General features: G+C 48.9%; 1 protein-coding gene across 1 annotated transcript; it reads right to left on the reverse strand.

Moving 5' to 3' along the window:
• Positions 1-840: 840 nt before the first annotated feature.
• LOC102573127 (solute carrier family 25 member 33) lies at positions 841-17,455 on the reverse strand. Its single transcript, XM_014603958.3, has 7 exons — positions 17,350-17,455; positions 3,798-3,974; positions 3,178-3,255; positions 2,581-2,681; positions 1,815-1,881; positions 1,313-1,596; positions 841-1,226 (listed from the first exon to the last, which is right to left on the reverse strand). Exons 1-7 carry the CDS (start codon positions 17,388-17,390, stop codon positions 1,030-1,032), a joined length of 945 nt encoding a protein of 314 aa, XP_014459444.1. The 5' UTR covers positions 17,391-17,455; the 3' UTR covers positions 841-1,029.
• Between the last annotated feature and the right edge of the window lie 5,237 nt (positions 17,456-22,692).

The raw sequence follows: 22,692 nt of genomic DNA on the forward strand, positions 1-22,692 counted from the left end.
CTTTACACTCAGTGCATTAATTTTAAAAAATCCTTATCTCTACTCCCTGTATTCGCTATGAGTGGGTCATTCACAGGCACAAGGATCCCAGGTCACAGTTACTGGCCCTAGTGTCACCATGCCTCTTGGTGGGGGGAATAGCAGAGAGGATGCTGCAGGTCCTTCCCTCCCCATGTTCCAGAACCGATCCAAGCAAGACAATGGACAAAGGAACACAAGCTGCCAGCAGTTTTCCCAGAGCAGGCTGTCCCCTTCTCAGCCCAAAGCCTCTCTTACTCCCCCATCATCTCCTGCAGTAATGAGGAAGGGGGTGCTGGGTTAACTGCTCAGCTGCTCAATAGTTTTGTGGGGAGAGAGAAGGGAATGGCCATCTTTAATCCTCTAGAGTTTATGGATGCTGCCTGATTACCTGAATGGAGGACTGTGCCATGGGATGCATAATCTGTCAATTAAACTTGAAGAGCTCCTTGAAAATGGACAATACAGAAGCTTAAGAGTCTACAGAGACCCCAGGGATGGAAGAAGACCTCTGCCTGGTGCAGGATTTCACTCAGATTACATTACTTTCCCCATCATTTGCTACATGTCCAGCCACACCCATCAGGGCCAAGCATAAGCCCCAAGAGCAGTGGAGCTCCTAGGTTCATTATTTATACTTGTGTATTTTCTTCTATCTCTTAAAGCTGTATGATTTTGTACTTTGCACTTTGAGCCCCCTGCTGTGCACAGTCTGGCATATTCATTGACACCTTGGAGCACAGATAAGTTAGTGTCCCTGTTGAGAAACCCCAGAGGCAGCACAATGCCCAGTGGAGTTAAACACACCGCACACACACAAACTACCATGACATGGGAACACTGTATCCTGGCAGCAGAAAACAGATGTTGCAGCAAATGCACTCAGCATCACCCAGGTCCCCTGCTATGCAATGTACAGTGCCAAAGAATAGAACATGCTAATTTCCAAGGCCTTGCATCCTCAGCCTACATCCAGCAGCCTCTCAAAGGGGCTGATGTGGGCATGCGTGGTTACAATTTAGTGGCCAAGTGGATGATCAGTTCATAAGTAGCCATTGTGATAGCCGTGTTGGGGATCTGGCGGATCATTTGAGCCAGGAGTCCTCGGTAGAGAGCCAGCAGTCCCTCTTCCTGGACTACCAGACGCAGGGTCTGCACAAAGGAGCAATACCTGGACCCTTCTTCCCTTAGCCGTGTCCGGATAACCTCTGGGGAAACAGAAAGACAGTAATAATTGATTTGCCCTCCAGGCCTGGCTTTTCCTGGTAGGGGCTGTCAAAGGGGCTATGCTCACCATGTGGATATGCGATACATGAAGCGCATGTCTTTGAAACAGCAGCAGCTCCCATCAGTCCAAAGAAGTCAAGGGTGTCAGTAGGAAGACCCAGGGCTGGGGAGAGCAGTGACTGCTGCTCCCTCAGCCGCTGTTTTATTGCCTCGTAGATGACAAAATGGATCATGGTCTCAGAAACACCAGCATAGGAGGCACTTATTCCACGGTAAAATCCCCGCAGGCCCTCAGTGCGGTACACGCGCATGGCACACTGGAGGGCATTACAGCGCGTGTCCTCCTTTAGCCTGCAGAGACCAATTGGGGTGGAAAATTAGAATCTCTCACTCAGTAACTACCCACCCAATACGAGCCATGGCTATGCCTCCCCTGGCCACCCCATAAAACTGAGTGTGAAAACTCAGTAATATCTGTTGGTTTCTACCACGTGCTAAAAGTGCTGGTACTGTTAGCTGGTCACCTTCCCTAACTTCTTGTGAACAAGGTGGCTTCTTCCTCCTTTTACCTGACTTCCAACTGCATCCTGGTCTTCACCAGCCAGATGGGGTTGGTCAGTGTTGCAGAGGTGACTCCTGGTGAGAATAAAGGAAGGATCAGAGCTTAAGGCAGATGTCAGGGTGGTGCTGAGAGCTCATGTGGAGTAACCACTGGATAGCCCCTCTGAATGATGGTTAACAAGCCATTGCAGTATGCCAATTTGAGAAGGTCTCAGGGGTCTCCTGAGAAGGAAAGGTTTTAAGGAAGGGTCTGTTTAGCTCTCCCTGCCTTGCAAGGAATCCTCCTTTCTACATCTCTCACTGAAGTTCTGCTTCCTGCTCACAGTCCCTGAAACCAGGAAAAGGGAGGCTGAAGCTGAAGTGAGAGACAAGGATCAGCAAGACTTTCCTGAAGATGGAGGGTTTCAGAGAGAGGAAGGACAGCATGTGCAGGGAAACAATCTGGGATGCTGGGGGTTATGTATGTGGTTTGAATGACCTGCCTGTTTTCCCTTGTGGGGTGCTTTCTTTCCCTTAGTAATTGAGGGGCTAAGGTCTAAATCAATTACTTTAAGAAGGTGAAGGTAAATTAAGAAGGTGACCTGTTTCCTGCTAAGTTTTGTTAACCCTCGGAATTAGCTGTGCTAGGATGGTGTAGGAGAAACTGCTTTAGAAGGATCAGTTAGCAAAGTAATGATAGGGCTCAAGCAGTGACATTGGGGTGAAGCACATCCCACACAGGCACTGCAGGCAGCAGAGGCCCATTGGTGTCATCTGGAGTGGGGAGCAGCTCACCTGCGCAGGCCGCTGAGAGCATGTGCACCTTCTTAGACTCAGGTTCAAATATAACATTGAGCTTCTCCTTAGCTCCAGAATAAGCAGCAAAATATACAGCTCTGGTTGGGGAGAGAAATACACCCATGTTTAGGAAACACCTGGGAGGAACAGCAACAACAGCACGGCATGAGAGACTCTGCATTGATGCTACTTGGGACACCATAACCCTTGACCACTAGGTGTCAGTTTAACCCCACAAGCCAGGGTAAGGGGTTTCCAGTGAGTGACCCTCTAGCAGTCCTGGAGCCTGTACTGTGTGCTGGGCTCTGGGTACTCTAGGAAGGTATGGCAAGGCCCTGCAGGAAGAGTGAAGCCTAGGGAGATCCAACAGAATAGGGACAAAACCAGGCATGGGGGACACGGGCAGTGTTGAATTCTGGATGCCGTGTGATTACAATCATGCAACTGCCAGCAGCAGCTGTTTTTTCTCAACCTTCCGCTCCAACCCCGCACCAAGGTGCCTAGGCTGGTTACCCTGTTCACCCTGCCCTAGTTACACCACTGGAGAGACCTCTTGCAAGGGATGGGGGGTCATCCTTAGCAAGTGATTCTTACCTGGATGGGGCAACCCCAACAAGGGTTGGACCCAGACCTCGGAAGAGGGAGCCTATCCCTTCCTTCTCCAGGATGGTCCTGTGGGAGGGAATGAATGAAGGTATCAGAGGAGAAAAGAGACTAGGCTGTTTGCTCTGCCCATCCTCCTGCCTCTCTCCTCTTTCCCCTCCTCCTTCCCATTCTCTGCATCTTTCTTCCATCTCTCTCTCTCTCTCATTGTTTCTATTAACATCCTCTCCCTCCACTTCCTCAATTTCCTCCCCTTTTTATTTCTTCAGCTCCCTCCCCACACCTGCCCTCTGCTTTCCCTATCTGCTGCGTTCACAGCCTGTTTATTCAGTAAGAGTTGTAAACTTTGCCCAGCTTCCCAAAGCCTGGAGACAACGTAAACGAAAGGAGACAACTTTGCACCCAGATGCCCTTTCTTCTCCTTGCCTTCATCTCCCAAGTTTCAGACCAACCCCCACGTCCATCATTTATATTCTTCCTCAACCTGTCCACTTTCACATGTCAGCCAGCCAGTTACTTCTAAGCCTGGTTGCCCCTCCACCCACCTGCTTCCTTGCCAGTCCCCAAATGCCCTCCTGGTGCTAAATGAAGTCACCGCCTTCCCTGCTCACCTCAGCAGCCTGAGGACTCCTATGGAAGGAGGTGCTGGTCGCATTAATCCTGCACTCACCCCCTGCAGCTGTACCTCAGAAAAATACAAGGGTCGCAGGGCCAATGAGGAAGACTGTAGACGTGTCTTCACTACTTCTAGGGGGCAGGTCAGGATGGCTCCAGCTGTGCCGCCACATCTAGGGAGAAAGTCACAGGAGAGCAGAGTGAGTAAGCATTACTTCTACTCAGCAACTGGGAGCAGTATTGATGATCCTCTCAACCCCCCATTATGCTTCCATAGTCTCAGTGCCCTAGCCTGCATCATACAAGGCCTCCTGTTCTGACACTGATTAACATACTGATGCATTGGCTCAAACATTCCCTGGACAGCTGCCCTCAGGTGACAGCATCAGAGATGAGCTGAGTCCTAAGTCCATGGGGGAACTCAAAACCTGTGACCTTTGTTTTTGCAGCTGCCCAGATTAAATAGTTCAGAGTCCAGCCAGTCCCACTTCAAGGTCTCCTGGTGATTTCAGGAGCTGACCTGCTGGTTTCTGGAGATTGTATCCCCCGCAGCACTGAAGAATAGTTTTTGCTGGGCAGTGGCAGGCCAACCTGTCTTTCACACATCACACATTCACCACAAGCCTCAGCTTGCAGGGCAGGAATCCCTTTAAGACTGTGACCCAGTCAGTCCTGCACTTTTGCTGAAGCTGCCAACTAAGGGGCCAGTTAACAACAGTTGCCAGTGTGCGGGCCGGGAGCGGTCCGAGGCCCTTTTTTCGTGCGGCGGGCTGTGGCCAGCAGCCCAGACACGCCGGGTCGGGGAAGACAGGCGGCACGCTAGAATTAAGCACAGACGCTTAGTGGTTGATTTAAGATTATTTTACTTACACCGAAGATGGTCGCGGTGCAGGCAGGAAAACTTGCTTGAGTTGCGGTTACAAAACAAAACAAAAAACTCGAACCTGCAGAACGTAAGGGTACGTCGCAATGGGGTTTCGGCGACGGGAGATGAACAAAAACCTCAGGAGTACGTCGCAATGGGGTTTCGGCGATGGGAAGAAACAAACTGCAGGACTCGAACCTGGGTAGAGCTCTGGATTCACTCACACGAAGTTTGCTAGGCTCCGTGGAACTTTGCGCGCAGGGAAGGGCACGTCGAGGGATCAGGCGGCAACGGGGAGAGGCGAGAGGCTGATCAGACCCCTATAGCCTTCTTGAGATACACGCTGGGTCCGATAGGCTCCGCAGCGCTTAGAGATCTTCACGAGATGTGAAGTTCTCTTCCTCCTGATAGTCGTGGAGTCCTCCAACTTGGGCGGAAACCACTCAAGCCTTTTATACGGCTAGCAAGCCAATCACTAGCCGCCACGTAGGAATAATTTAGAACTGACCAATAGTGGGGCACGAATTTAAATACAAATGGCGGGAACTCCTTGCAGCGTGCATTTCCTTTCTGCAGCTAAGAAATGCACCCTGCAAAGAAAGCTACGAGTGGCGGGAAATAATTCAGCAGTGCCAAAGCGCACACAAACAAAAATCACACCCTTGGGTTGTGACAGCCAGGAGCCAGCTATTGACCCAGCTGGTTTCAAGCACCTACACTGAACACCTTCAAGAGAAAACTGGATGCTTATGTTGCTGGAATCCTATGACCCCAGCTGACTTCCTGCCCCTCAGGTGGGGGGCTGGACTCAATGATCTTCCAAGCCCTAATGTCTATGAAATCTATGAACATCTATTTGTGCCTAATAGACATGAATGACGTTTGCTTCCTGATGACCTATGATTGGACTGGAACTGGTGTCCTAAAAAGGGAAAGGCATCATATTCCTTTTCCAGTCTCCCAAGGCCAGGCACCCCTCACAACCTAAAGCCAGACTGGAACCAAACTGCCTTATGTTCAGTTCCCAGGGTTCATGCATTCAGTGCCTTTGGCTGTGGGCTCTGAGCCTGCACAACCCATCCAGTTGGTGCTTCAAAGGTTTTACCTAGATGAATTTCCAAAGGGTGACTCTTGACTTCAGTACTAACTGGTAATGCAAGACCTTGGGTGAGCTGATAGTTTTTAAGTCTCTGTTTATGACTAGCTTCACTGTCCCCTGCTTTCTGCCATAAGGGACATGAATGGTAAAATTCTTACCCAAGATCCCAGAAAATGAAGCTGCCAGAGGTGTATGGGAGGTGAAGGCAGTATGACAACTAAAACAGCAGTTCTATACCTTTTCATACTCGAGACACCCCTCGAAAACCTTGAGGCACCCCTTGGAAAATGCCAGCTCTTAGTTTTCACTCTTTTTGACTACAGAATAACAACAGATTTTTCTGTTTGCAAAGAACTCAGAAAGATCACAATAGGTTTGTGTGTTTTTACACTATGGACTCCTACTTGAAATCTCTGGGTTTATCTTGTGCATCATGTTTGCACCCCTAACAGTGCTAACACTGTGTAGCACCCTGCAGTGCTCTTGAAAGGACTGCAAGGCACCCCAGGGTGCCATAGCCCCTGGTTGAGAATCACTGATCTAAAGCATTTAACTTGGTAAAGGAAAAAATGAGTCAAAAAGATTAGAGCTGGGTGTTGGGAGGGCCTTTGGACTGGAATAGCAGAGATGGATCAAAGGCATCAAAAGAGCTATGCAGGGGCACAGAATGGGAATAGCTAAAATTCTGAAAAGCCCAGAAGAATCTGTGCAGTCCCCAAGTAGAGTAACTAAATACACTTATGTCCTTCACTTCTAAGCTAGGGGCAGAAACTGGGTGAAATGAAACACCAAACTTGATGGTTTGGCAGCTGAAATAGTTAAGACTAAGAAAGAAAACAAATGTAGATGGTAATATCATCTGCTCATGAGGCTGCTCTATTTAGGCTAACCATAAGGAATCTGGGACACCTGGGACACTGCCTCCCCTGCCGGCTTGCAAGAGGCTGAGCTCTCACAAGTCAGAGGGGGGAGGGTGGTGTGCTGGGCAGGCAGCGATGCCTGCCTACCCACCTACACAGCACTCTGTCCTGTTCCACCTCCCAACCAGACTGCACCCCTGTATTTCCAGGATGTCCATTATCATTTTCAACAGCCAACCAGGACCAGCCTCTGAAATCTGGCACTGTCCCAGTTAAACTTGGAAATATGGTCACCCTAACTCATGGAAGCACTGCATTCTTGCCCTCAATTTCTGTAGTATTTTTTACTTAGAAAAATGAGTCCTGTTGGAGGGCCTGGGCAGCCCTGATGACTTTCAGAGTCATTGGTTAGTAAACTGTAATTGTAATCTACAGATGCTAAAGCTTGTGGAACACAGGGAGTTGGACACAGTTTAGCAACAGATCTGATGTCAGGTTCAGAAGAGAACCCTGGGACTGATAATGCTGAGAATTTTGGCTCAGGGATCTCTGAAGAACTCATCTGAATGGGCAACAAAATACAGGATTCAAAGGATGATCCCTAAAAGCTGAGAGCAATGCAGTCCATAAGGTTCAGAGGCAAATTCTGAAACTAGCAGTGGGAACTCCAGCACCAACAGGTACACAAGAAGTTTACAATGTTCAGGAACAAAATAAAATCAAGAACAAAATCCCAGCAATGCTAAATGGAAATAGTACAATTGTTATGAATAATAAAGGCAGAAGTGTTTGATCTGTATTTTGCAAGATACAGGATGATGTATTTGTATCAAAAAAGGAACAAGCACTTTGCAATCCATTTAGCTAATGAGAAATTTGAACAGCACTAAGGGTGGAGTTACGCATTCCACTTAGACTAGTGGTACTCAGCCCTTTGGCTGGCAGGCTAGATGGGCAGGGCCCCATGTGATGGCGGGCCAGATCTGACCACTGGTCCTGATCTGATACCTGGGGCAGTTGTGGCAGGGCCTCATCCAGCCATGTCTGGGGGGAGGACAGACTGCCCCAATCTGGCCCTGTGGGTGGAGAAGGGTTCTTGACCTGGCACCAATCCAGCCACAGTGAGTGGGGGTGAGGCCCAGCCCCAACCCAGCCATGAAATGGGCAGAGGGGGTGTGGCTTGGCACCAACCCAGCCACGCAGGGCTTGAGGTTTAGGAATTTGGCAAAAGGGGAGAGTGTCAGTATTAACTGCCATTGCCCCCCCGCTGCCAAACTTCCTGACCCATTGGGAGCCCTGCAGGCCGGATGCTATGGCTTGCAGGCCGAACATTGAGCACCCGTGGCTAAGACCATACTAAGGGCGCTTAAAACATAAGCATCCACATGGTAAAGCTCATTAAGTTATGCTAAATGCTCTCTGAGTGTCTCAACATTAAGCCACTTCAGGCAAGGCTTAACTCTGGGCCATGCTACCTAGCTCATGTTAAAGTAGCTTCAGTCTACTCTGTAGACATAAGCAATATGCATTCTTTGAACATCCCAAAAAGCAAAGATATACCACACTCATCACCCCTTCACAGTTTCCCCCCTCCATCCCTACTAGCCAGGCCCCTGCTCACCAGTCCTTTAGTGGCAAGTCAGAGCTGTGCAGGCAAGAAATAGCAATAGCCTATAATATGCAACTGCTCACATAGCACCATCTAACTTCAACATCACTTAACATTCCACAGATTAAACATGGTCTAAATTTAACATGCTGCTTCACACTAAGAACAAATAGTTTTGTATCAGGGTACATAGGTATCTTGCATCCAACAGTTCCAAAAGAGCTGGCCAAGGAAATCACTGCCTGACTGATGTTAATTTTTAATAAACTTTGGAGTACTCTAGAAAGTTTAGAGGTCTGGAAGAATGCTAATACTATACTATTAGTAAGAAAGTTCATGCAAGATGATGTGTGTATCCAAGGGCTGCTGCTTTGCCTGGGATTGATGTCAGACAAAATAATGGAATCCAATCAATAAAGCATTTAAGGCTACAGATATAATTAATGCAGTCAACATCGTCTTATGAATAAAGCAGGTCTTGTCAAACTAACCTGATTTTAATTTTCAGAAGAGACTGGGTTTTGTCAAGAGAGGTAGCTACATAAATGCAATGCACTTGGAAATTATAAAGCATTTGACTTAGTATCATACAATATTCTGTTTAAGATTCTAATGCATGCTAATCCATTTAACACCATTAGTATTTAATCTATTTAAATACTAACTGATCTTAAATGGATTAAAAACTGGCCAACATCTAAAATGTAGCTTTCCCTGGGGAACTAAATAGGAGTGTTTCTAAAGGAATTCCATGGGGATTGTTTTCAAGCCTCACACTATTTAATATTTTCATCAACACTCTGGGAGTAAATATAAAACCAGCACAGACAGCATTTTATGGATGACAGGAGGAATGGAAGAGCAGTAAGTAACAAGAAGTACAAAGTACACCTATGGAGCAAGCTGGATCACTGTTTTAACAGGATGTACTCAGACAATGGTGTTTTAAATCAGTCAAAAGTGAGCCTATATATGTAGAAACAAACAATCCTACAGAAAGAAGGGGCTGTCTCCTGGAAAGCAGGGTTTCTGGAAAACATGTTATGGTTGTAGCAGATGAACAAGTCACTATGAACTCACAGTGCAATGTTATGGCAAAAAAGGATGTACAAGTGGAAGTGTAGGTTGGCAATATTAGTTCTGTATTCAGCACTGGTGAGAGCAATCCTGACCCTCCACATCCTGTTCTTGAGTCCATATTTTAAAATGGATATTGAAAAAATTAAGGGAAAAAAAGAGCCACGAAAATAATTTGAAGGCCAGAGACTCATTATGAGTGATTTAAAGAGCTTGATTTTTTAGCCTATCAAAGAAGCAACTTAATTATACTGCATAAATCTTAACAGAGATTTAAAAACATGGGATACTAATAGGCTCTTTACTCTCATGGAGAAAAGCATAACAAGAACCAATAACTGGAAGCTGAAACCAGAAAAATTCAAATTAGAAATCAAGCACAAAGCACATCTTTTAAACAATGAGAACAGTCAACCACTGGGACAAACTATCTGTGGGAGAAGTAGATTCTCCATTTCTTGATCCCTTTGAGATCAGAACTGGATGCCTTTCTGGGAGGTGTGCTTAGACCACAGGTGTTAAACTCATTTAGCTCTGCGGGCTGGACAAAGGTTGCTGGGCCAGTCTAAGGGCTGGATGAGGACCAACCTCTGTGCAGTCCCCACAGGGCCTTGCCCAGCCTGTACCCTGTGTCAGCTCTGTGTGCTGCATGCACAGAAGCTGCACATGGCATGGGGGGTTAGACTGGCTGCGTGCACTGCATGCAACTCAGGGGACTAGCACAGGGCACACACTGCATGCAATGCCCAGCCAGACCAGCCCTTTGAGCTGGTTCTTTCATAGATTCATAGATTCATAGATGTTAGGGTCGGAAGGGACCTCAATAGATCATCGAGTCCGACCCCCTGCATAAGCAGGAAAGAGTGCTGGGTCTAGATGACCCCAGCTAGATGCTCATCTAACCTCCTCTTGAAGACCCCCAGGGTAGGGGAGAGCACCACCTCCCTTGGGAGCCCGTTCCAGACCTTGGCCACTCGAACTGTGAAGAAGTTCTTCCTAATGTCCAGTCTAAATCTGCTCTCTGCTAGCTTGTGGCCATTGTTTCTTGTAACCCCCGGGGGCACTTTGGTGAATAAATACTCACCAATTCCCTTCTGTGCCCCCGTGATGAACTTATAGGCAGCCACAAGGTCGCCTCTCAACCTTCTCTTGCGGAGGCTGAAAAGGTCCAGTTTCTCTAGTCTCTCCTCGTAGGGCTTGGTCTGCAGGCCCTTGACCATACGAGCTGCTCTTCTCTGGACCCTCTCCAGGTTATCCGCATCCTTCTTGAAGTGCGGCACCCAGAATTGCACGCAGTACTCCAACTGCGGTCTGACCAGCGCCCTATAGAGGGGAAGTATCACCTCCCTGGACCTATTCGTCATGCATCTGCTGATGCACGATAAAGTGCCATTGGCTTTTCTGATGGCTTCGTCACACTGCCGGCTCATGTTCATCTTGGAGTCCACTAGGACCCCAAGATCCCTTTCCACCTCTGTGCCACCCAGCAGGTCATTCCCTAGGCTGTAGGTGTGCTGGACATTTTTCCTCGCTAGGTGCAGCACTTTGCATTTCTCCTTGTTGAACTGCATCCTGTTGTTTTCTGCCCATTTGTCCAACCTATCCAGGTCTGCCTGCAGCTGTTCCCTGCCCTCCGGCGTGTCCACTTCTCCCCATAGCTTTGTGTCATCTGCAAACTTGGACAGAGTACATTTGACTCCCTCGTCCAAGTCGCTGACGAAGACATTAAAGAGTATCGGTCCAAGGACCGAGCCCTGCGGGACCCCACTGCCCACACCCTTCCAGGTCGAGACCGACCCATCTACCACGACTCTTTGGGTGCGACCCTCTAGCCAATTCGCCACCCACCGGACTGTGCAGTCATCCACATCACAGCCTCTTAACTTGTTCACCAGTATGGGGTGGGATACCGTATCGAAGGCCTTCCTGAAGTCTAAGTATACGACATCCACCCCTCCTCCTGTGTCCAGGCGTTTCGTAACCTGGTCATAGAAAGAGACTAGGTTGGTCAGGCACGATCTGCCCGCCACAAACCCGTGCTGGTTTCCCCTCAGCATAATTTGCCCTGCCGGGCTCTCACAAATGTGAGCCTTGATAATTTTTTCAAAGACTTTACCAAGGATGGAGGTGAGACTGACCGGCACAGCTCAGTTCTGGCACAGCTCAGTCCAGACCAGCCTGAGTCAGCACACAGGGGCCTTCTGGCAGGGTGCCACATGCAATGTGCATCTGGGACCAACCACCAGGGCTGCATGCAGGGTGCACGGCACCAGGTCTAGACCCCATGATGCATGCAGCTGCGAGCCAGGGCCAGGGCTGGTGCATGGGGTTGGTCCAGTGACCCATGGGCCAGATCGTACGGCTCCACAGGCCAGATCTGGCCACCTGGCCATGTTTGACACTCCTGGCTTAGACAAGCACAAGTTATTGGACTCGGTACAGGAATAACTGGGTGAAATTCCATGGCCCATGTTGTGCTGAAGATGAAAAAAAAAGGCAATCTCCTAGTCTCTTCTAGCCTTCAAACCTATGAAACAGTAAAGAAAGATAATGATATTACCGAAAAGTAATGACTTTTTATGCATCTTCACTACAAGAAGAGTCTGCAGACATTAAGTCCTGACCTGCTCTTGTGTATACTGAAGCTGAGGCTCTACCAGAGGCTGAAACTTCAGAATGGGACATGCTGGAACAGATTGATAAAATTAAGAGCAACAAATCATCAGAAGCTAGTCTTTTGTGAATTCTGAGAAAATTAAGAACAGAGGCTGATGAGCTGATAACAATAAGAAACTTCATTAAAACTCAGCTACTGTCTTGGAGAGTAACAAAATGTTCTACCTATCCTTGAAAAAGTTGTTAAAGCAGATTCTGGGAATTACCAAGCAGTGAGGTTTTTTTATTTTTGTACCAGGAGAATGGGATGAAAGAATAATTAAAAATATTAATCCTAAATCCTCAACTGAGCATGATCTGAGAGGGGCAAACCAACCATTTCTACAGGACAAAAATGCAGTAACCTATCTATGGGTGGGCAACTGGGGCACCAGCCCTACAGGAGGATTTTGAGAAAGTATAAGAATGGCAGCTACCTCCATTGCCCAGAATGTGTAAACTGTTTGTTACATCACTGGGAAAATGTAATACAAGTCCCTGAAAAAATGGTATCTGTCTAGTTTAGAGGGGAGGGAATATGGCATACAAAATAAAGAATGGTATGGGGAAGATGAAACTGTCTGCACCCTCATGTAATGCAAAAACACGAAGAGGTGGAATGATATGAGCATACTCAAAAGTAATAAAAGGAAAATATTTTATTATTTATTTATGGGCAGATCTAGAATTTTGAAGGTGGGTGCAGATGGTGAGATGCATCATCACATATAAGAACAACACATATTTTTAACCAGTTAAAAATTAAGAAAGAGCTTTACCAATATGCTAGGGGCCTAGGGCTGCATCATTCAGTTTAATATTGAAGAAAAACCAAATATACCTTCATTGGACTGAGCTAAAAGCTATTTGCTTGGGTATGAAATAGATCCTATTACCAAAAGCAGCGAACAGATAGCAGAACTGCAGAACAAAGGATAGCTTGATTGGTGGAATTTCAAGACCATTAAAAAGAAGAGAGAGTCATTAATACCCGCGTAATGAAAAGTTTTGAAGGGATCAGGTAGATTACAATGAGCTACGAATTCAGTTGACTCCCTCAGCACTGCTTGACTAAAAATGCTGCTGCCACTGCCAGGCAGTTGGTTTTAAACTTTGGGTAGAACAAGAATCAAAGGGGAGTGAAAGTGCTCCAGTGCACCCTCCTGGATCTGCCTGTGGAACTCACTGGCACAAGATAGCATGTCTATACGTCCATCAGTGATGTGTCCTGGCTGCAGTAGTGTAACCAAGGATGGGTGACTGGGGCGCAAAACCTGGGTGTTCAGTAAAGGGGGATGCAGGAATGGAAGCGGGGGGACTTGAGGCGCTAGGCACACAGAGCAGACCAGGGTTAGGAGTCCCCTCGTTAGCCCCCCACACCCCTTCTCTCTGTGGGGCATTACCTGGTGTCAGGTGTTGTCACCAAGAGCCAGGCTAACGCTTCCTTGGCCCTGCAGCTGTGATCAAATTACAGGTTTTAGATCCTTGCTCACCAGATAAAATTGCAGCAGTTGTGAGGCCAGGAGAGGTTAACCTGACTCTTGGTGGCAACACCCACCCTTGCAGCAGTGCTCTGCCCCTGCTTTGGCTGAGCCTTGAGCCCCCCCCCCTCCCCCCCGCCCCGCCTTCATTCTGGTGCCCCAGGGTGCACAGTCTACCAGATGCAAGTCTTTTGCCTAGGATGCAACCTCTACTAGATACATTTCTGCCTGGCTGGGCTGCTCTCGAGCATGCCCTGCCCACCCCCACCCACATGCATGCTCCAATCCTGGCAGTACCTCAGTGAGGCTGCTTTGTGCCCACTCTCAGGCCAGAAATGGAGATCTCAAAAGTGGCTGGAGAGAGACACCCCAAAGTGGCCTCCCCACTGCATTTGCAAATTTGGAACATGTCAGTGATAATGGGTGGGAAGGGTGTACTCAGGAACAGCCTAACCAGAGCTTTCCATGGCATAGAAATACCCACTGAGCCCAAGAACTGAATGGGATTTGAAGGACGTTGCACATATCTATAGATCATGAGAACCTATAGTTACATTAACAAGGATTAAAGGATGCAGACAGCAGTGACAGTTTTCACCTGATCCGGTCACAGAAAGCAGTCTATAGCTGTGACCAAACACAAGTGCATGGCTGCAGACAGCTTCAAAAATGGTCAATTGGGTGAAAATCAGACCCCCTCATTGCATAAGGTATCAGATAAAGATGTTTCAAAATGTATCATCTTCTGCAACTTGTGTCTGGAAGATCCCAGCCTGTCACTGTTTTCAGAATGGGAGAGGGAAAGGGAGCAGACGGAATTCAGTCTGGGGGGTTTCAGCCCCCCTGGAGGGTGGGGTGGGTGGACTGGAGCTCCCCTGAGGTGTGGGGAGACTCCAGTTCACCCAGCCCACCCCTCAGCACCAACTGGGGAGCCCCAAGAATGAGCTTCCTCCGCTGCCTCTCCTCCACATTCTGAAAACAGCAAGCACTGAGCCAGGGCCATTGCTATGGGAACCTGGCTCCAGGCTCCCAGCCCCCAGCTAAATTCCCCTCCCCCCTGGAACCAACAGTGAACTTCTGTTTGGTCTGGAATAACTCAGAACGCTTTGTAGAAAATGATCTGAGTTACAGGTGGGAGCTAGCTGCACTTCTGTCTGCACCCAAAAAATCTAGTTTGGAAAGGATGAAACTTCCCTTGCTCCAGGTGAAAGTCTTACTTCTGACTACTAGGAATCAGCAGGACAGGCTCCCTTGGTGCAGGTTAGGCCAGCCCTTGCTCCTTCCTCTAAAGCAGCTGCTGCTGGCCACCACTGGACACAGAACACTGGACTGAGTCACCACTGGTCACAGCCCAGCGGGCAAGTCCCATGACACGTCATGGAACAGAGTGAAACCAGAAAGTGGGTATCTGAACATGTAATATTTTACCTATTGCCAGCACCAGCAATTGGAACATCACAAAACATTTTGTAAACTGTAATTATTTAGGGTTCTCCGTTCCACTGAACTGGGACCAGTCATTCCTACACCCTTGCAGAGAAGGGCAAAATGAAACAGACATGGGAAGAGATTTGCTCAAGCAAAGAGAACTGGTGGTAGAGCTGGGATTAGGACTCAAGACTTTTGATTCTTAGTCCCCACCCCAAGCCTCAGTCCCAGACCTACAGCCAAAAACAAAACAGGTACTACCCACCCCCTCCAGCACCCTCCCTTCTATTACTAGCCAACCAAGTTGGAGCTCCAAACAGGAGTAAACATAAAATGGCCTCTGTTGAGCCAACTCCTTCCTTAGCTTTACTAAGCACAGGGGTTTTGCTGCTTTCCACACATGCAGGTGGCTCTGGATAGACTCTGCTAAAATGGTCCCAATCCCTCCCCCTTTCCAGACAAATTCATGTGGGGAGCCTATATGGAAACGCCAGCCTACCAACCAACCCACCTCATTCAGTCGGCCCCCAGGGTGCCCTCCCTTTAATTCATGTAAGTCAGATGAGATGTGTGCAGAACATGATGGATCCAGTGCTCAAAAATGAAATGGCAGAGGAGGTGGGCTCTGGACTGAAGGGGCTTGGAAGCAGCAAGGCAGGGGAAAAGACAGAGCTTTCTGACAGCTTCTCTTTGAGACTGAAACATGTGCAATTATAATCCTCCGGAGATTAAGCAAGGTCACCTCTTGTCTCAAATGTTGAGGTGCTGGACTCTATCTGGCTAGGGAGGATAAAGGGAGATGTGTGTGGTGGATATGGAACTGAAGTATCTCTGGTTCATCCCTTCCTCCTCTGGAGGGAAAAAGATGAAGTCAAAACGAAGCTACCACAGGTGGTGAAGAGCAGAGCTAGTCTGAGCCAAAGGACGGGAGACCTACGTCCCCATCTACTGTGAAGACATAACTGGTTCTCAACCTTTTTGGATTCGAGACACCCCTCTATAATTTGTGTGAATTGACTGGCACCCAATTTCAAAAACAAATGTATAGATTACAGTGCTTACTGCCTTGCAGAGGGGTCTGGCAGTGGGAATGGAGGATAGTCCAGACAGGGAGAAGCCTGATCCTGTGCTTATCTGCTTAGTTTATCTGTTTATCTCCTAACACTACATTTATCTTCTCACACCTCACAGCACCCTTCAAAACATCTGGCAGTACCCCAGAGTGCCCTGGCACCCTGATTGAGAATCACTGGTGTAGGAGATCTTCCTACACTTCTAGGCTATAAACTATTGTGGTTTATAGCTCAGAAGTGTAGGAGTTATCAGGCATTCAGGAAGCATAAAAAGGTCATACATGGGGATGCACTCCAAAAACAGGGTGAGAAACAGGTAAGGCATGAAGGTGTACTCTGTAAGGGAATACTGGAGATGTGGGTGTACTCCCAAATTAAGACTAAGCAGGGTCAGGGTATGCTGGGGAGAGGGAGATTCAAAGGTAAATGCAAATTACCTGCTGAGGAAAATAGCACCCCCCTCCCACCCATGGTAATAGGGACAGAGGTGGTGGGTCACACATGTGTCTGGAGTCAGGCCTTTTGATGTGTCATTCCAGATGTGGGCCAAAGCCCACCAAATAAAGCTATAAGCCTCACTTGATGAGGGGGGCCACTAAAGGCACATCCCTGACTGCTCGGGACAAATAAAAGATAAAGCAGGAACAGCAGTAAAGGCCAAAGGCTCGTAATGAATGCACCAAGGGGGGACACAGACCAAAGCACAACAGACAGCACCTACTGGCTCTTGAATGCATCCATGAGGCCAGTGGACACTGGCCAGGGAAACTCTGTCCAGAGATGTGAATGCACTAGGGCCAGGACAGTGGCCCCACAGTCCCCAGGGATCCCTCTGCCCACAGCCTCCTTCCTGGTCAGATATATCACGAGCTTGGCTAGGATGCAGAGGTCCCAGGACTTGGTGTGGCTGCAGATGGGGAGTGTATAATGAAAAGGTGTAGGAAGCAGCGCAGCCACAACATCAGCAGGAGATGGCAAAGGGGCTTTTGCCCGGCGCACTCCAGGTGGGCATGTGCCAGGCTCTCCCTCTGCCCGCAGATGGGGCAGGTGGGGAAGAGTCCTTGAAGGGCGCCCGAGGACACCCGTGGCCAGGACTCCCCGGATGACCGCAGGCAGGGCAGGAGGACGTGGAGACTAAGTGGGCCAGAGAGGCACGAGCTTTTGTGGCCAGCGCCCGACTTCGTCAAGAGCCCAGGGCCCCGGGGGCTGGGCACCGAGGGATAGGAGCTGCCCCTGCCCTGTCCTGTCCCCGCGCGCGGGGCGCTCCACGGGCACGAATTGGCGGCTGGGAGGGGGCACGGAGCCCCGCGGGGCGAGGCGAGGCGGGGGGATCTCCCAGCCCGGGCCTGCGCCTGCGGGGAGGCGACGGGGCGGAGGCGCTCTGCCCCGGCCCGCACTCACCCTCCCGCCGCCAGGTGCAGCAGCGTGCTCCGCCGGGGCATCGCGGCAAGAGGCCGGAAGTCGCCGCCTGCGCCTGCTCCGGGGCCCGCGGCCGCGCCCCCTCCGCGCGCTGGCAGCACCGCCCCGCCCCGCCCCGCCCGGCCGGCCGGCCGGCTGGCTCCCGCCGGGCCTGGGGGCGTGCGCGCAGGGCCGGGCTGTGCTGCTCTGGCGCTATGGCCCCTTCTGGCCTCCCGAGGGCGGCCCGGGCCCTGCACCTTCCCTGGGCTGGCCCGTGGCAGGGCGGGGGGCTCTTGCACACCGGCGGTGCTCAGCCTTGCTCAGACTCCAGGTCACAAAATGCCACGTCGTCGCTTTCAGAGTTGCAGAGAAGCAGGGCTGCAAGGGGCCCCCAGAGGCTATCTAGTCCAACCCGCTGCCTGAGGCAGGACTGCCCCTATCCAAACCATGCCATGGAGCTGTAATCGCTCCTTGGCCTCTTCACAGCTCAGGACAAGTGTAGTGGCTTCTTAACCTGGCAGGGGAAATACCATGTGTCTGTGGGTGTCTGGTGCCTCGAGTCAGGGGGGGCATGTTCCCCCCTTGACACCAGTCAGCTAATCCCACTGCCTGTGGGGCTGGTCCCCCAGGGGGCCAATCCCACTCACGGTAATAGCTGGCTTTTGCTGGCGGCTCTGCTCCCGCCTGCCCCTCTGCTTGCTGGCTAAACAGGGAGTGCAGCCTGATGGGGTGCACCACCTACGCATCGCCCCTGCATGTATCTGTGTCAATGAAGGCAGTTTTCCTGAACCACTTCGGAGGAGAACTCTTCTGGCATGGTTCAGTACCTGCTGAGGTGCAGTGGCTTTAAGTCCACTTTATGGAAATGGGAGTCTCCCTTGCATAGGGCAAGGAAGGCCCTTCCTTCCTTGCAAGGGCCTTATGGCTAAGGGCAAGCAAAACTCAGGGACACCCACATGAACAAAGTGCCCCTGGCAGGTGGCGGGGGGGCACAGTGGCGGTGGGAGCGCAGCAGCAGCAAGCAGGAGCTCCTGCAGACACTGGCCAGGGGCTGGGGGGCAGTGGTGAACACTGACCAGGGGTCTTGAATTTGGAATTAGTTTTGGCTCATTTGGCCTCAGATACAAGTTAAATACATTTTAAAAATCCCATACAACCATAATCTAAACCCTACATAAAACTACTCTCAATCCCGACACAACACAGACAACCTAACACCCTCACCTGCCATACGTGAAGCAGGGGAAACAAAGCAGCTAATGTCCTGCTTGTTCAAAACACTCAAGAGCTCCAGATGGTAGAGGCTAGATTATGGATCTGTTTTGAATGGTTTGGATAGGAATGATCCTGCCTTGGGTAGGGGGGTTGGACCTGTGGAGGTCCTTTCCAGCCTGACTTCTCTCTCATTCTCTGATTCATTTTTTGACAACAGAAATACGCTAAAGTAATTCTTCTGCTGCAAAAAACTCAGCAAGGCCACAGAAGGTCAGGGTGGCACTAGAGATTCCCATTTGAAATCTCTGGGTTTGGACTGTGAATCATATTAGCACATGTAACAGTGCTAACCTTGCTTCCCACAGCATCCTTGAAAGGATCTTAAGGCATCCCAGGGTGCCACAGCACCCTGCTTGAGAAACGGTTGCAGTGGTAGCCCCTCAATATGAGGATGACAGACTTTCAGGAGATTTCATAGATTTCATAGACATTAGGGCTGGAAGGGACCTCAGAAGATCATCGAGTCCAGCCCCCTGCCCAAAGGGCAGGAAGTCAGCTGGGGTCATAGGATCCCAGCAAGATAAGCATCCAGTTTGCTCTTGAAGGTGTTCAAAGTAGGCGCTTGAACCACCTCCGGTGGCAGGCTGTTCCAGACCTTGCGGGCTTGGACAGTAAAGAAATTCTTCCTTATGTCCAGCCTGAAACGGTCTTGTAGTAGTTTATGACCATTCAACCTAGTCGTCATCCCTTGGGGCGCTCTGGTGAACAAATGTTCCCCCACATACTGGTGGTCACCCCTAATAGTCTGGAGTGTCCAGTATGTCTGGAGATGAATGAAGAGGCCGATCTAAGATCTGCATGTTTAACTGCAAACATGGCCAACAGTTCCAGGAGGAAGGAGTGCATCCTGGTGATGTCAGGTCACATCTCTTTCCTTTTGTCTCATCTATCTGCCCACATAGTGTGGCAAGTTTGCTTAAAATGGCCAGTGGCTACCACTTTAAGGGCTAGGCCAGGGCGATGGCAGGTGATGATTTAATGCTCAGCTCTCCGTGCTGAGAAGAGCAGTTTGAGATCAGCCAGCAGAGGAAGAACATCTCTCTGCTGAGCTCCTTGGGCCAGGAAAAACTTGGAGGTATGGGCTGGGGCTATGGGGATGGAGGAAGCCTCAGGTCCTCGGCATGACCTAAAACTGCACCCTGCCAGGGTAGGGAAGCATGGTGGGACTGCTGGTGTCACAGCAGCCCTAGGAAATGCCAGGACCACAAACCTCCCTGGTGAAAGACGGGTAGGGGGCGCCTGATAACTTCCAGCTCTGCAGTCCTGGCTGGGGAAAGCCCAGACTTGGGAGATCTTTGAGAGGTCTGAAGCTCACTTGATCCAGTGAAGTTGTGAGAGAGAGAAGGCAAGTGGCTCAAACCTGACTGGATGGACCCTCAAACTGGTTCATGCTGGGGCCAGGACCCAAAGCAGGGTCAAAGGGGAAGGAGGCCCATCACGAGAGATGCCCAGAGCAAGAGGCTCGGGATTCAGACTGGGGCCAGGGCCTAAGGGGGAGCCAAAGGTCCCAGAGAAGGGACCACAACCAGAGAAGGAGAAGGGTACAGGTGAGCTTAGCTGTCCGGGATGCCATCTGTGAGGCATGGGCCCCAGTGTAAGGGAAGGTTCAAAGCTGGAGATATCACCCCTAGTCATCTGGGTCTTAAATGGGCAGACTCCTGCCTGAGTAACATCGTAATCATTTTTCCATCAAAGTGTGGCAGATGAGAAAGGTGGGCAGTTGGCCCAAAAACAGGTGGGCAGACCAACATCTAACTGGCCCCAGGAAGGCCCCCATTACAGCCTTGTACATCCCAACACCATTGGGGATGATTCAATGCTCAAGTCTCCCAGGTTTTGGTATTAATATTGAATATCTTCAGACTGGCCTTCAAGGTGTCCTTCAATCTCTTCTTTTTCCCACCTTTAAAGCAGTGACCACTAGTGAGTTGGGAGTACAGGAACTGTTTCAAGAGCCGGTTGTCAAGAATGTCCTGCCCAACAGACCTGGTTCTGTATAAACATGGCTTCAATGCTGATGGTATTTGGTTGAGCCAGAATGCTGGCATTCATTCTTCTGTCCTTCTAGGTGATATGGAGGATTTTTTTAAAGGCATCACTGATGATAATATTCCAAAGCTTTCAGTTGTTTCTGATATGTCATCCAGGTTTCACATTCATACAACAGGATAGGGATGGAAACAGCCTGGTAGACAAGAAGTTTGGTTTGGATCCTGATGTCATGGTCATCAAAGACATAATTTCACTGATGTCCAAAGGCAGCACTGGTAGATTTTATTTGGTGTTGATTGTCATCATCAATGTTTACTTTTGGGGAAAAGTGACTACCGAAGTAAGGGAAATGCTCAACATTCACCAAGCATGTCCTCTAATTGTAATATGTGGGGGTTTGGGGTAGACTTGTAGAGTATCTTGGTTTTTGTGAAGTTAACAGTGAGTCTAACCATTTCATGTTTCACAGAAGCAATCAAGGGTGCCCTGGAACTCTTCAGATAAATGGGCACACATGATGCAATTGTCAATGTAGTGAAGATCAGTAAAGGAGATGCTGGTTATCTTGGATTTAGAACGTAACCAATTGATGTTAAAGAGATCCCTGACTATGTGATACTAAATGCTGGCTCCTGATAACAGTATCAACAATGAGATGTGGAATAGCTGCAATATAGATGAAAAAAGTGTTGGTGCAGTCATACATCCCTGCTTGATTCCAGTTCTAACGGTGAAGGGATCCATTTCCAAGCCCTTACTTAGAATGATTGGTGTCATGTCATCATAAAGAAGTCTGATGGTAACAAATTTTGGTGGACATCAAAATCTCATCAAGATCTTATTAGGGCCTCTCTGCTGATTGAATCAAAGGCCTTAGTCAGATCAATGAAGGCCACGTGAAGATCTCTGTGTTGCACATGGCACTTCTCCAGCAACTGTATAGCAACAAAAATTTCTGAGACGTAGTCTGAAACCACATTGGGACTCGGGTAGTATTTCCTTGGTGATGGGAGTTCATTCAGGAGAATGCAGGCAAGAATCTTCCCAGCTATGTATAGGAATGCAGTGCCATAGTAACTTCTGCAATCCAATCTATCTTCTTCAGTGTGGTTACAATTCTGGCATCTCTTAAGTCACTGGGAGTTTGTTCCTGTTTCCGGATTTTCAAAATAATGGCATGTAGTTGGGGAGAGCTTTTTTTTCCACCATGCTTATAAATTTCATCTGGTATTCCATCAGGACCATGTGCTTTGTTGTTTTTCATCTGCTGAATGGCTTCTGAGGCCTCTTGATAGGTTGGTGGGATCTGCAAGGTAGTCCTTAATGGGGTGCTGTGAAATGGATTTAATGGTATTACCTTCAACATCAGAATCTCAGTTCAGAAGCTCTTGGAAGTGTTCCTTCTACTGTGCATTGATTGCAGAGCTCTCTTTAAAGAGTGTTGTTTCATCTTTGGGCCTCAGGGGGACAGCATCTTGTGTACCTGGACCATAGATAGCTTTGGTTGTGCTGAAGAAATTACACACATCACAACTGTCAGCAAATTTTGGATCTGTTTTGCTTTGTCCTCCTGCCATTTCTTCTTTCACTTTCAAATTTTCTTCTGGGTCTTGGCTTTAATACAACAATAAATGTCTTGCTTCTGTTTGGAGCTGATGTCATTCTACCAAGCTTTGAAGGCTCTCCTTTTTCTGTTAATGAGAGTTTTGAATTTCATCTGTGTTGGCCATAGCTCTGGTGATATGGATGTTGTGATGATCCTGGACACGCATTATGACATAGTCAATCATTTGCCAGTGTTTTAAGTGGGGGTGCATCCATGATGTCTTCTGTTTGTTGCTTTGATGGAATAGGGAATTTGTGATGATGAGATCATGTTCTGAACACTTGCTCAGGAGAATTCCATTTGAATTGACTTTCCTCATCCCTTTGTTTCCAAGTGTTCCTTTCCTCTTGGAGCAGCGCCCAGAGCATGTGTATAAACCCCCTATGGTTCTATGACAGGACTTGGTTGAGTTTAGAATAGAATTCTTTTGTTTCATCATTGCTGACACTGGATTTATGACCCAGGTACCTTGT

This window comes from Alligator mississippiensis, chromosome 1 (assembly GCF_030867095.1).
Source record: "Alligator mississippiensis isolate rAllMis1 chromosome 1, rAllMis1, whole genome shotgun sequence".
Classification (NCBI taxonomy): Eukaryota; Metazoa; Chordata; order Crocodylia; family Alligatoridae; genus Alligator; species Alligator mississippiensis.